The 14,434-nt window shown below is 26.3% G+C and overlaps 1 protein-coding gene across 3 annotated transcripts in view; it reads right to left on the bottom strand.

Annotated features, from left to right (window-relative positions):
- wwk (white walker) overlaps nt 1-14,434 on the bottom strand; it is a 40,870-nt gene that overhangs the window by 22,219 nt on the left and 4,217 nt on the right. For all 3 annotated transcript variants that reach the window (XM_067271659.1, XM_067271657.1, XM_067271658.1), the window contains exons 2-7: nt 7,042-7,288; nt 2,857-3,092; nt 2,662-2,778; nt 2,437-2,567; nt 2,202-2,363; nt 1,676-1,828 (exon numbers count right to left, since the gene is read on the bottom strand). In XM_067271659.1, coding sequence (XP_067127760.1) covers nt 1,676-1,828; nt 2,202-2,363; nt 2,437-2,567; nt 2,662-2,778; nt 2,857-3,092; nt 7,042-7,288 — 1,046 coding nt within the window. The remainder of the gene's footprint in view (nt 1-1,675; nt 1,829-2,201; nt 2,364-2,436; nt 2,568-2,661; nt 2,779-2,856; nt 3,093-7,041; nt 7,289-14,434) is intronic.

The following is a 14,434-nucleotide window of genomic DNA, read 5'->3' on the forward strand; positions in this document are numbered from 1 at the left end:
CTCGCCAAACAAAGAAAGGGGGAATCTTCTTATAATACAACCATCTTATATTTCCTTTCTTAATCTAACTAACATTAGTTATAACTTAGTTTAAGTAGATTTAATTAGTATAGTAACGCGATTAAAACAGATTGTAAACCAACCGTTTTCGCGATTGAATGTACAATCCGGACTACACGCATTGTAGACAAAGAAAAGATTAATCGGTTTAACCTTTTTGTAATCCGCATTGATAAACGAATAAAATTGTCTTTACTGTTACTTATTTGTAATACGTGTGCATCCGTGAGATTATTCATATAGCGTGGTTTTCTTTAACCCGTCACACCACAGTACATCTATGTATCTTGTTTTAAAAAAATGGAATGTAATTAAGCACTATTATTTTTATATTTATTCCAAACACATTTTATGTTCTATAGTTAATGTTGTATTTTTTTGTAACTGAGGAAGATCGTTAAAAGCGAATACGTTATTATTTTATTAAATTTTGCTGGATTTATTAAGGTATAGTTTATTTATAAGTAATTTAATTATTAGTGTTAATAAAGTAGTGAGTAAGTAATTAGTAGCAGTCTAGTAGTTAGCAAAGCGGCAACGCGACGACGTAGACTTTTGCGGCATTATTTAGAAATTTGCAGGCCGAAGAATGCGCTGGATCCAGCTGGATTGCTGGATGAGGGATCCAGCAATTGCAATCCCTACATACAATACAGTGTATATAATCAAACATCAAAAATAAAGCAAAAAAAGCACTGAAAACATACAACATACAAGCATCTAGTGAGAGTGAGAGATAACTTGGACATATAACAGATTGCATTTATGCTTCGAGCACATTTTTTCACTGAACATAGCTTGAACTCTGAGGTGAATTTTTGTCGAATTTTGTGTTCAAGCTCCAAAGCATTTAAAGTTAGAGTTGTTCGAAGTAGGAGATATCATTGTATATTAAATTTACTCTGTCAGCACTATTAAATATGCTTTCTACTGTATATCCAACCTTTTCTTTGCAGTTTTATTGGAAATTCTCTCCTTCCATTGCCTGTCAAAATAAATAAATGGATATTTATTTTGTTAACTCTCACATCTGTAGCTTCTATCTTTTATCAATTTTGCCTTTTCATGCTCAGCTTTCATCTCATTTTAATGGATGGAAGTAAAAAACTGTTTTAGAGACAGAAAATTTATTAATTTCCTGTTTGTTATAAATAACTTTTAATGGCAAGGTCCTACAGCTGCAGCTTTACCAATTCTATTTGTTAGTTCTTCATCTTCCATAATATCTTTTTCATTAAAAAAGTACCTATCCGTTCTGGATGATCTAATAAGCTTTAATTGATTTATATTAATTTTAATATAGGATTTTTTCCTGATATTGATTCTATGTTATTTTATTTAATAAAATATTTTTATATGTATTTATGGATCTTGATTTGAATTAAATAATTACAGCATATATTTTCATTTTTGATTAAATGGCTTTTTACTTTAATATTATATTAGTGTATAACTCGATATTTTATTCCTACTGATAGACAATTTAACAAATCAAATATTGATAATTAATAATTTATATAATATTAAACTTGTTTGTAAAATAATAAAATTATATGAATAAATTTTGAAAATTTCTAATTATTAGTATTAAAAAATATTTTCAAATTTTTAATACCTGAAGTTCAAAGATGAGAAACATCACAATGAATACAATAAATAAACAAAATGCAATGACAGGAAGACTAACACAATATCTAAATAAATTCCTTCTCCAACAAGGATAAGATGGTTCCATTCTTCCAGTAACTGGACTTCTAATTAATGGACCCTACAGTAATATAATTTTTTTAAATAATTGATAAATATTTAAGTATAAAATCATTTTATTTTAAATAGATGTATAACTGGAAAAGATACATGTTGAAGTATTTGGATATTATTAATAATTTGTATTTTCCATTTGTAAAAATTGTAGAATTAGATCTTATTTCAAACTATTTTTTCTTCAAACATTAAAAAAAATTAAATAATTACTGGTTATATTCAATAGATGACAAATTACTTATCTCAGTGATAAACTTGTTTAACTATAAATAAATTTAACTCAAAGTTATTTGTAACTTGATAATTTAGTAGAATTTTACGATTATATTTGATAGTAAAAATTTTACATTAGAAATTAAATAATTAAAATAACCTACAGAAAATAGTGGCCTTGGTTCTGCTAATAATTCATTTTGGCTATCCAAAGTACCCCATCTATAAGCTAATTCTGCACAATGACGTTTCCAAGATTCCAAATATAAAGTTGCCCACAATACATTAAACAAAGCAAATACAACAAAACATAAATCTTCTGTTGCCTACAAATATATTATTCACATACATTAATAAAAGTGACAAATTATTAACAAAAAAAATCATAACAAAACTTACTTGATCTTTACCATAATAACTAATCCACATAAAAAATCCAAAGAATGCAGGAATTGTTAATGCTTTGGTATAATGTCCCAACCAAGCAAAATAAATGGCAATTTTTACACCAAAATAATCACATATGCTATCTAAATTAAAAAAATATATGTAAAATATTTAATTTAAAAATTTAAGTAGATAATAAATTAAAAAAAAAAAACTTCATTAAATAGCATTATTTACCAAGAGGTTGAGCTTTGAATAATGCTTTTACCCAGCTATTTTTTAATTTATCCAAATCTTCGTTGTTATGAAGAGGTAAAATCTGAGATAAAATACCTTCTGCCATACAAGGAGGAACTAGAAATTTATTAGAAAATATAACAACTTTATTATGTGTCAATATAATGAAATTAATATTTAAGAGCATATATTTACTTATTGCTTGACCTTCAGCAAATTTTAAATGTAACAGTTGGTCCCCTTCTGCTGCTCGAAAACTATACAACATATTAAGAATGATGCTCTGTCTTTCTTGAGTTGTAAGAAAAACAGTTTGATTATCTACATTTTCAAAGTATTCTCTTTCATCCCATACAAATTCTTTTAAACCACCTCCATATTCTTCTTTTAATGATTTTCTTAATCTCAAATCTTCTGCTCCTTTTAACAAACTGAAAATAACAAACAACAATTTGCTTGATATTTGCTTCTATATGAGCTATTGTATTTTTAAATAAATCTAAAATATTTTATGACAGTCATTAAATTATTAGACTAAATACTTATTCATTAAACTTTCTAAACTTGTATTTAGAAATTTTAATTGGAAATTTTTCAAAAATATACAAATGTTCTCATTATATAAGTTCAGATTTCTACAATATAACTCGAGTAATTCATTATTATTACTGGAAATTTAAATTCATAATATAAAATTTTGGATTTAATAATATATAGAGTGTTTCATGTCTCATTATAAATAGAAAAAATCCAGTAACAAGTTGCGTAACTTTCCTAGCAACATTTGGTGGCACCATCTATTATGACATTCTGTTTAAAAAACTTTTATATTTTTAAATATCATAAAATGGTAAATAGCTTTTAATTTTAAGGGTAGGAATGGATTTTTATAAAAAAATTGTAAATGATAATAACAATAAAATCATCATTAAGTCTGACCCTACTGGAGATACACACAACCCCCTTTTATCTCCCCATCTCTCAACCTTTACTCAAAATTTAACAGCATCAATTCCCCTAATAAACAAACCTTCCTGCAAAATTTTATAAATTTTTGACAAAAAGCACAGGAGTTATTAAGCTTCAAACAGAGTGAATGAAATTGTGCCTACCCACCTCACCAATGTCCACACACAGAAAAAACCTCTAAATTTTTTTTGCATTTTTCAACGTTTCAAGGACCAGAATCCAAAAATATAAAAATCTTTGGGGGATAATTTTTTTACTGATTGCCATACTTTTCCTGGTTGGGAGAGTAAAAATACTAACTTCACTTGAAATTTGATATAACAAGTCAATTACAAGAAAAAAAATGAAAATATATATTCAACAATATAACAAACTTTTCCTTGTTACAAGACATGTAATACTATAGTTTGACAAAAAGGTTGGGGAGCAAGATTTGCATTCTTTGATCATTCAAAAAATTTATGACATGAAAGAAAATACTGACACTTTTAGGATAGAGAGCATTTCTTAGTCAATCAAAACTTAATAAAGTGAGTTGAAATATTTAAAACATTTATCTTTCTTTAAGTATATGAATTTTAATTCTTAATTATAAAAAGTTATATCACCTTTACACAAGGAAGAATATTAAAATTAGTCTAATTAAATAAAAATTTCATATGATTTATTATTCCCATAAAATCCTCTCACTATTAATTTCATCAAAAGAATAATTGTCAAAACATTATTCAAAACAAAATTATTAAAAATAGAATAAATTCATGGCTTTAATTAGAGCTTCTTTTCACAAACACTGAATACTCAAACATTTTAGCTCATCTTCAGGACATCCATTGTAAAAAATGACATTCAAAAAATTTTAAACATTGCAAAATATAAAATTAATGTATTCCATCCCATTCACCAATCGTAGAATCAACCAACAGTTGGAATATATGGGTGCTACAGGACATTCGTAGTTGCTTACGTGGCTGATAACAATATCTACATACATTTAGATCAATTCTTTATTATATCAGCAATAAAACCCATCTCAAGTACTTGGAAAAATTAGAAATTTTTAAAGCAGCTAGAAAGGCCTCTGCCATCAACTTCAAGGAAGCCAACTCCTTTCCTTCAACATGATCTACTTTTGACATTGCCTTGTGAATACTTTTAATTTTTATCACCTACTGCTACCATGTGAACAGTATGCTCCAATTGAGTTCCATTTTTTAATTTGTTTTGTTCCATCAAGTTGCATTCTACTATAGAATTAATGAGCAATTATTTATTGTGACATCGTCACAATTCTGGACTGCAATTTTTAATCATATTTTTAATTTATTTCATTTAATATATATGCTCTCCAACTCAAATTAGTAGTGCTTTGCCCCTGTACATCATACTTTCCTGCAAGAAAAAGTCATGCCAATCATCTATTTATCTCCATCCAGGAAAAATTTTTGAATTGAATTCAACTAGAAGTTCATATAAAGTTAAAGCTTAGAAGCCTCCTGTCCCTACTCAACTTTCATCTATCTAATTCCGTTCTCAAAATTAAGGAAGGACAGACAGGAATATAGACAGACAGACAGACAGACAGACAGACAAACAGATGGATGACAGTGGAAATTTATAGGTATACAATTTTTAAAAATTAACCTGAAGATAGGCATTTAAAATAGTAAAAAACATTTGCTTTGCCTTTAAAGTACCTTTTATTTGCTGGATTTTGGTGTTTTGATGTTTATTCTTAATGTAAAGTACAGTACATCAGTTTATCAGGTTGTTACTTAATAAATTTTATTTGTATTGTGAGAAGCTGGAGTCAAAACAAGAGCCTTTCTTTAAAGTTAGAAAATTTCTCTAAACTTTATTTAATAATTAATGCAATTAAGCTGTTTTCATGCGTGAAAAATGGCACAGACCACTTTACCTATTCATGAGAAACTGAAACAAAGGGAAATAAGCTTCTGTCCAGTTTAGCTATTTCCCGAGGTGAGATCTTATCTTCCAGCTGATGATACATCTGCAAGTATGTCTCACCCATTGATGAGACAGCTGCCTGTGAGATGCAGCTTTTGCATCTTGTCACATAGGAAAGACTTACCCCCCCAACTGAAGGGGAGTCAGAGATAAAAAGGGCAGAAATCCCAGTCTCAGGGCAGACTCGCCTTGAAGCTTGTAGGCCAAGCTTCAGTCTGTCAACTCTCTCGTCTCCCAGCTCTCATCTATCTCTTCTCTGAAAGCAACCTCTTAAGAAGATCCTCAATCACTGTCCTGACATTTGAACAGATTGGATCCAAAGACCAGAGATATTATCTTAGACTGATTAAACTCTCTCTCTTGGTATAGGTATAGGTAGTTAGATTCTCAATACATTTTACCCCTTTTGAGATATTATCTGATAGAGATGTTGAGTCAGTCTATATATAGTCTAATTGTATTAGTTCATATGTAATCATTGATTCATTTATAATATTAAATTTGTTGTTTTGTTTAACTGGTATCAATATCAGTTCTTTTGAGGATTGGTCATCCTATTGATGTATCCACAACCCCTCCCCACTTGAACCACGAAACCCTCCTATTCAATGTGTAACTAAGCATGTTTCTTATCGTGAGTTAGGACGAGTTACTTCTTAACTGGTGTCAGGACCTGACATCTGACAGATCTTGCAATCTCGAAGACAAATAACAAATATAGCCATCTAGTGACAAGGTGAGCGGGTTAAGTCTCGATGCCACAAAAAGGTTTGGAGCAATAACCTCCTTACTGCGGATTCTCATAGAATTAAAAGAATTGAAAATTTGTATGTATAATTGTAATATTCCTGTTGTTTTTAACAGTCAAAAAGTGTTGCCAAATGTAAAGACGAATTTTCATAAAATTTTGAGATTTTGTTCAAATGTTTAACATTGAGCTTAACCTGTTTTCCTTTTATTATTTGGTGATGCAAATTAATATATTAATAACTTAATTAATTTCTCTATAAGAACAAGTGTTTCTTGAACTGATTTTAAACAAAATACAGAAAACTCAATTATCAATTTTTTACAGTAATTTTTAAAATTGAAAAACAAATTATTATAAAATTTTAAAAATTTTTTAATGACCAAAAATAAATAGTCCTAAAATATTTTAATGAAATACAAAACATCAATTAATTAATTAATGTTTTAATATATTATTTTGTTAATGAAAGCAATAATGTAAACATTTAGACTTGATATTTTAAAATAAAATGATTAAACTTGACATGTCTTTTATATTGCAATTACTGAAAACATATTTTGTTTGTAATAAATGCTATATAATTTCCTTGCTTATAAAAGTTTTTCCTCTTAATTGATTCTAAACACTATAATTTCTTAACTCAATAAAATGTTAATTAAAAAAAAAAAAAAATAGAAAGATTATCACAGTACTTTTCATAAGTTGCAGTCAGATAGAAACCAAATACTCCAGTGTATTGATGTTGTCTAACATCAATAATTAGTTCTGGAACACGAGCTTTTAAATGAGCTAGAAACCATAACAGAGTTTCTTCAGTAGTCATTTGTGGAAAAGTCATAACAACATCACAATTACTGTTTCGAACAGCCATTTTCCAAAATTGTCCTGAAGAAAAAAGATGTCTTGAAACTGTCAAACGTCTTCCTAAAAAATGACTAGCTGTATAAAAATAATAATAAAATTAAGCTTTATGTATAATTATTAAAAATTTTTTAATTCTATATTATTACTATAAAAAAAACTTTCATGAATAAAACAAATTTTAACACAACAAAATTTCATTTCATTATAACAACTTTGAATCTTACTTTGTTATAATGAAATTTTGTTCAAATATCAGAAAACTATTGATTAAATAATTCTGAAATCAATAACAACTTTATTAAACACTAGGTGCTTCAGCTCCCTGGTTGCTTATTGTAGCCCATCCCTCTACTCTCTTTGCCCACTTGTTACAAATATAGACTATTGATAACAAAATTTCAGTTATATGTATAACTTTCTTTGTCTAATTCCAAGTGAGGGTTCTATAATGTAAACTAAGTTCAGATACATTTTCAAATGCATCCCCACACACTCAAATTAATTGGAAAAAGCAGTTTTTATTCAAATTGCATAAAAAGAACTTTTTTTCTCCATCAAAAGCAAACAGAACAAAAAAAAAACCACAATTCTTTTTTTCAGAATTGGTTGAATATCACAATGTTTTTGATCAGATACAAAAAATTATTAACATCACTTATAAACATAATATATTTTTCATTACTATTCACAGTTTAATAAACCATCTAACAATAATGATCTACTATGCAACAAATCTGATTATATGTAAATAATCAAAAATTTACAAATAGTGCTTTGCTGCATAACATATTATTGCTGGGCATGTTTTTGTGATCACATATCCACATATTTCTCGTGTGAATTTTTATTTTAATTTACAAATTTACAGCTTAAAATTTAATTTACAACAACTAAGTCATAAAATGTTCAGTGAAATTTAATTTCATGAGTTTATTTTATACACAGGTATACATTGTATCCATATTATTAAAGTATATACCCAATTTTTGGATTTATTTACATAAATGATGTGCAGACATGCATTTTTTCCAATGGAAATTTTACATTTCAAATTTTACAATATATTATAATTTGATATTACAAAAATCCTTTATATTTTATGAATATATAAAATCCAAACTGTTACAGACTAAAGTGAGCAATAAATTTTCAACAGATTACCAATATAATAAATTTTACAAATCATTTAATAATAAAAGAAAATTAAGACCATTTTATATTTAAGAATACAAAATTGTATTAATTTCATTTCATATTTTTTTTTTACTAATGAACATTTTAGCAAAAATACCATAGTTCTTTCCAAGTCAATGAGTATTGTATTTTCTATAATAATCGCCCATCTAACTTGTATTGTTAAGTAAACTGCACCAGTTCACCTAAATATTGGTACCCATATACCAATATTTGGTATATCAGTACCAATATTTTGGTGTTTGATATTATCGAATAATTGACTATCAATGCAATATTTTCTGGTATTGAAGTAAAAAAATGAATATTGGTTAATATTGTTATTGATGTTCAATATTACCGATATTGGAAATTATTGAAATTTATGAAGTTAATTAAAGCAATTCAAGTATGTCCTTCAGATTATTTTTTAAAAAACATATTAAATTTGTCACAATATTCTGTTTTAACTAGTTTTACATCTGTTTTAGAATCATGCGTTTTTCCTTTTTACAACATCAATATTTTTTTACTCCAATAATTGTCCACAAAAAAAATTGCCCAGTAGGTGATTATTAAGGAAATACTGTGACAATCGCTTGTCATAAATTATTCTATGTCGGACACAATACCCTTTGTTTGGTAAGTTTCCCAAATGTTCCATTGTCCGTTAGGCCTGGAGGGGCAATAAACCCGGCGGGGGAACAGGAGGGGTATAAAGGGTCGAAGGACCAATGGAAGCAACAACTTTCTTTCCATCTGGAGATCTGGACAGACCAACAAAGTGATCGGCTGCATAAGGGGATTGGAGAATGGAACTGTTGGAGAATAAGGAACCCGAGACGAGCTTCTGAGACACCCGTCCATGTACTTGATTGTATTCGGTAAATATAATGTTATAAATAATTTTTGCAGATCAGGATAGAAATAATTGTTGCAAAAATCATAGTAGTAACTGTAACAAATATTGAACTTATGTTAACTCAACCTCAGATTGAGAAAATAAATCTTACAATACAATAATTTTAATTAAAATATGATGGATGTAAACTGTTTTTCTCTTCACTTTATAAAAAGATTTTGATATTTCTCGTTTTTCTGTGTTTTGTTACATATTACATTTTTTTATTTTTGAAAAAAATTTTTACAGAAGGAAACTAAACATTAAAATTAAATTTTTCAATTAATAATATGAGAAAAGAATTCTTTCCTCATACCTTTTTTATATAAATACATACATTTATGTATATAATACTTTACTACATTTTATACCATGATGCCAAGTTTTGTACAGTTCTCTTCAAAAGAAATAGTAAATTACACAACAATTCTTTAACTGTTTCAGAAAAGCAATTCATTGTTATAGAATCTGATATAACTCATTATAAAGTTTATGGTTCAAAAATATTAAATTTCAGTATTAATAATATTCACATGCATATTTTACATTTTTTTTTGTTAAACACAATTATAGTCTGAACTATTTTTGGTTGAAAATTCTTTACATTTAACACTCATTACTTAAGTTGTGTTATTTAATATATTAAGTGATCCATGTATTGATTTAAGATAACATTATTTTTTATTTTGGGACTGATCCAAGAATAGACAGAATATTTGTTGTAACTGATTTTGTACATTTCCCAAAATAAATTGATATAATTCTTGCTTTGTTTTTTTATTCTGTAATGGAAACAGTAATAGATTAAATGTCACATTGTGCATTGTTGATCTGCTCATTTGTTTTGTCAGCACATTTAAATATGGTTTGAAAATATCAAAAACTGTTTAAACTGAATAGAATGTTATTAGATTTATTGTAAACTTATGAAAAATTACACTGGACTGAATACTTAACAAAACATTTTAAATAAAACCTAGTCTAAATTTTAAATGTTAAACCAACACAAAATTGTAAATGACATTAAGGGGAAAACATTATTGAATAGGAAACAAACAAAAACACAATCAGTTAATCAATAGATTCATTAACAAATTCATATTTTTGCACATTTTAGTATAATTATTACATTGTTTCATTTTTAGTAAATAAATTTTTAGTGAAATATTGCAAAGTTTAGTTATAATTCCACTTGTTCCATAATTAAATTCAACTTCATTTCAAATAATTTAGATAATTTTGAACAATGTTTAGTTACTGTAATGAGGAAGCTACAAAAATTTAAAATATTTGAATAACTGTAATTAACTTTTATTAAATTGTGCCAGTAAACTGTATTTGCTGTCATATATATGTTTTTAAAAACAATATTTTGAAGTTTGAACAAATAAATTTTAATTTTTGTGTTGATGGAAAGAGCTTAAGCCCCTGTGAATCTGCCTCTGATTATAATATTAATAATAAAATTAATATGATATTGTAATGAAATTATTATTTTAATAATAATTCAATAGAAAAATATTTTTAATATTTATATTCCAAATTTTCTTCTATCTTTTTGGTATAATTAATTATTCAATTCCTTACAATTTTATTTATTTAGTATTTTTTGCAAACATTTATAATACATTTAATACAAAGCTGATACTTGACAAAATAATAAATTTATTCCAAGAATTAGTTACTCGGATCTGAGCTTTTGATAATTACTATTATAATTTTATTATCATCTATTTCAGTTTTTCTATACAAATCTTCTATACAATACCTTTAACAATTAAATTAAAAAATCGAACAATTACAAAATTAATTAAATTTTAGTCTATTATGGAAAAAAAAAACTTGTATAACCTCTATTCAAAACTGTCAGTACTAAAAGACTGAACACTCTTGAAGTGGTTGCTTTAAACTTCTTGAATTCCAATTTTAAAAAGTTGAACAGTCTTCAAATGTGAATAAGAACATAAATTTAAAAACATTAAGTACTATGAAAGAGTATTTCCATGTTGTTTTAAATGGTAGACTTACAAGAAAGCAACTAAGATACTCAAACTTCAAGTTATCATTAACAAATTTTTACAATTCCTTAAATAATACATTCTATTATTAATTTTTTATCATAATGTTCAAAGAAACTTGACACCATATTCAACAAAATTTCAAATGACTACCAATTAAGTAAGTAAGTAAGTAAGTAAGTAAGTGAGTTTATTGTAACAGGGTTTAACCTGTTACAAGGGGATTTCAATTGTTAACCAGCCATAGATGGTTTAATCTTATTGTAACATATTATTTCCACTGTAATAACATCTTATCCATTTTCTTTAATCATACATTTTTGTAATAATATAAACTTAAATGTTTAAAGTCACAAAACATATTACTCAATTACAAAACTTATTTGAGCTATTTATAAATTATAAATATATACAATTTTTAACAAAGTTTTGTTCATTAGAAATCTTGTTCAACGTGCAAAGGTAGTATCTGAATCATTAATAAACTTGTTCAACTTACGTTTAATTATTAAGTTTGATCTTAGATTTTTTATAATATATATGATATCAAATTGTAAACAATAACCAGTTTTTATCTTGATATTATTATATAATTGAAAATTTATGCTTGTTAGTAAAAACTTAATTACATGTTATCAATATAAAAAAAATTCATCTATCTTTATTCTATCAATTATCTACTATATTAATCTCTACAAAACTGTTTCTAATTTGATAGATGCATTAAAAATCATTATTATTAAAATATAAAGGTAAAATTTAACAAACAGTAACACATTTTACTTTTTATATTTATATTTATGTACCAGTACTTACTTGATATTTTCTAACATTAAAAATCAACTCTACAGCTTAATCTAGTATACCATTCACAACCTTACTTTTAAAGAGGTCAGGTTTTAAAATGATAACTTCAACATTTCCAAATCATCAATTTTCACAAAATAGTCAATATTTTTAAAATAGTTTTTGTATCAATGCAATTCAAAATTCAAATTTTTATTCATTTTAAACTAATTTTTTTTTTAAGTATTTACTATTTGTACATATAAAATTTCAACATTCTTAATTCTAAACAGCAAATAGTTTCTACTTAAAATTTAAGAATGTTTAATTCGTATGTAAATAAATACTAATATTTTTTAAAAAGACAAAATATAATGTTTAATAAAATGAATGGTTAAAATAAAACATATTAAGATTAAGAAACAACAAGTTTTAAAAACTCCTCTTGAAGAAATTGTTTCTTAAATAATTTTAATTTTGTTTTTACTATCATATCTATTAAAATTTCTTTAATATTTGTGTCTTGTTTAAAGTGTAGAGGAATGCATAATATTTAAAAAAAGAACAAATTTCAAACATATAAAAAATAGTATCTAAAGTATGTTAAATTTGAATTTTAAGTCAAATATTCTTATTGATGCAAAACAGAATTTAAAAAAAACTATTTTTAAAAATATTGATTAGTTTTTGAAGATGGATTATATACTGATCCAAAAAATGTTAAATGTACCATTTAAAATTATAATTCCTTAAAAGAAAGTTAACAAATAAATTTGTTTTCCTTAAACTTGTTTATTTCATTTATTCATTCCCTTCTTCAAATATTCTTGCTTTTATTTTCTATTATTTTTCTCAATAAATCTTTAAACATTTCAAATAAATATTTATTAATTTATGTTTAAAACTTTATAATATAAAAATATTATAAAAGAGACATACAAAATGTTCAAATTATAGAAAATATTTAAGAACAAGCAATTATTTATTGTGACATCATCACAATGCTGAGCTGCAATTTTTAATCATATTTTTTAAAATTCATTTGATTTAAAATATATGCTCTACACTTCAAATTAGTATATAGTGTTGTCTTGCCCCTGTACATCATACTTTTCCTGTTAGCAGTACAGTGATGCCAGTCCAGTCATCTATCTAACTGCTTTTGAAGAAAGAGGAAAATTTTTGAATTGAAATAACAACTTCCAGTTTGTATTTGAAGTTCTTATACAGTTAATCAGGGCCTCTGCCCCTAAGTGTTCCATATCTGGTCTCGGCTTTCATCTATCTAATTCCATTCTCAAGATTAAGGAAGGACAGAGACACAGACGGATGACAGTGGAAATTTATAGGTCTACAAGTTTTTCAAATTGCAGTCCAATAAAACAGTAATTATGTACTTGCAATAACAAACAAATGCATGCATAATATATAAAAAGTAGACAAAACAAAAGATGGGCAGGAACTTTTTTTGTTTCATAAATAAAATAATAATGTATTATCTCATATTAAATAGAACTTTAATCTTTTAAATTAAAATTTTATTTAATTATGTCTATAATAATTAGAATGACCAATTTTTGAAAATTATAAACTAAAACACAAGTCAAAGGAATAACACCTAACACCAGCAAACGGTAAAATTTTTTACTTGATTGCTGGAAATTGTGTTTAGGTGTTATTCCTTTGATTTATAGTTCCAGTTTACTTATGCAGTTTTTGCTTTTTGTTAAAACACAATAAGTTTTTTGTTTTCTAGGATATTTATAGAAATAGTTTCTCTTTAGTTAGGTTGTACGTTTTGCATGTTGCAGTAAAACTAGAAAAACATCAAAACATGTTATCATTGAAGAGAAGCTTACTATATTGAAGAACATTATGTAATGTCATTTTATTAGCTGACAAACCATTATTTCATGCCAAAATTTGGCACGTATTAACAGTTGGGCTGCAATTTGAAAAAACTATAGACCTATAAATTCCCACTGTCGTCAGTCTGTCTGTCTTTTCTTAATCTCGAGAACAAAGTTAGATAGATGAAATCTGAGACCATATAAGAAAAGCTCAGGAGCAGGAGGCCCTGAGCGTTCCTTATTAATGTATATGAACTTCCAATGCAAACTGAAAGTCATGTTATTTCTATTCAAAAATTTTCCCCTGTAAGGAGTTAGATACATGATGTCATGACTCTGTTGCTAACAAGAGAAGTTTGATGTACAGGGGCTTGCTAACAGGAAAAGTATTATGTACAGGGACAAAACACTACTAATTTGAGGTGAAGAGCATATATTTTAAATTAAATAAATTTAAAAAATATGATTAACAGTTGAGCCCAGGATTGTGACA

This window comes from Centruroides vittatus, unplaced genomic scaffold (assembly GCF_030686945.1).
Source record: "Centruroides vittatus isolate TY-2023 unplaced genomic scaffold, ASM3068694v2 contig_400, whole genome shotgun sequence".
Lineage (NCBI taxonomy): Eukaryota > Metazoa > Arthropoda > Arachnida > Scorpiones > Buthidae > Centruroides > Centruroides vittatus.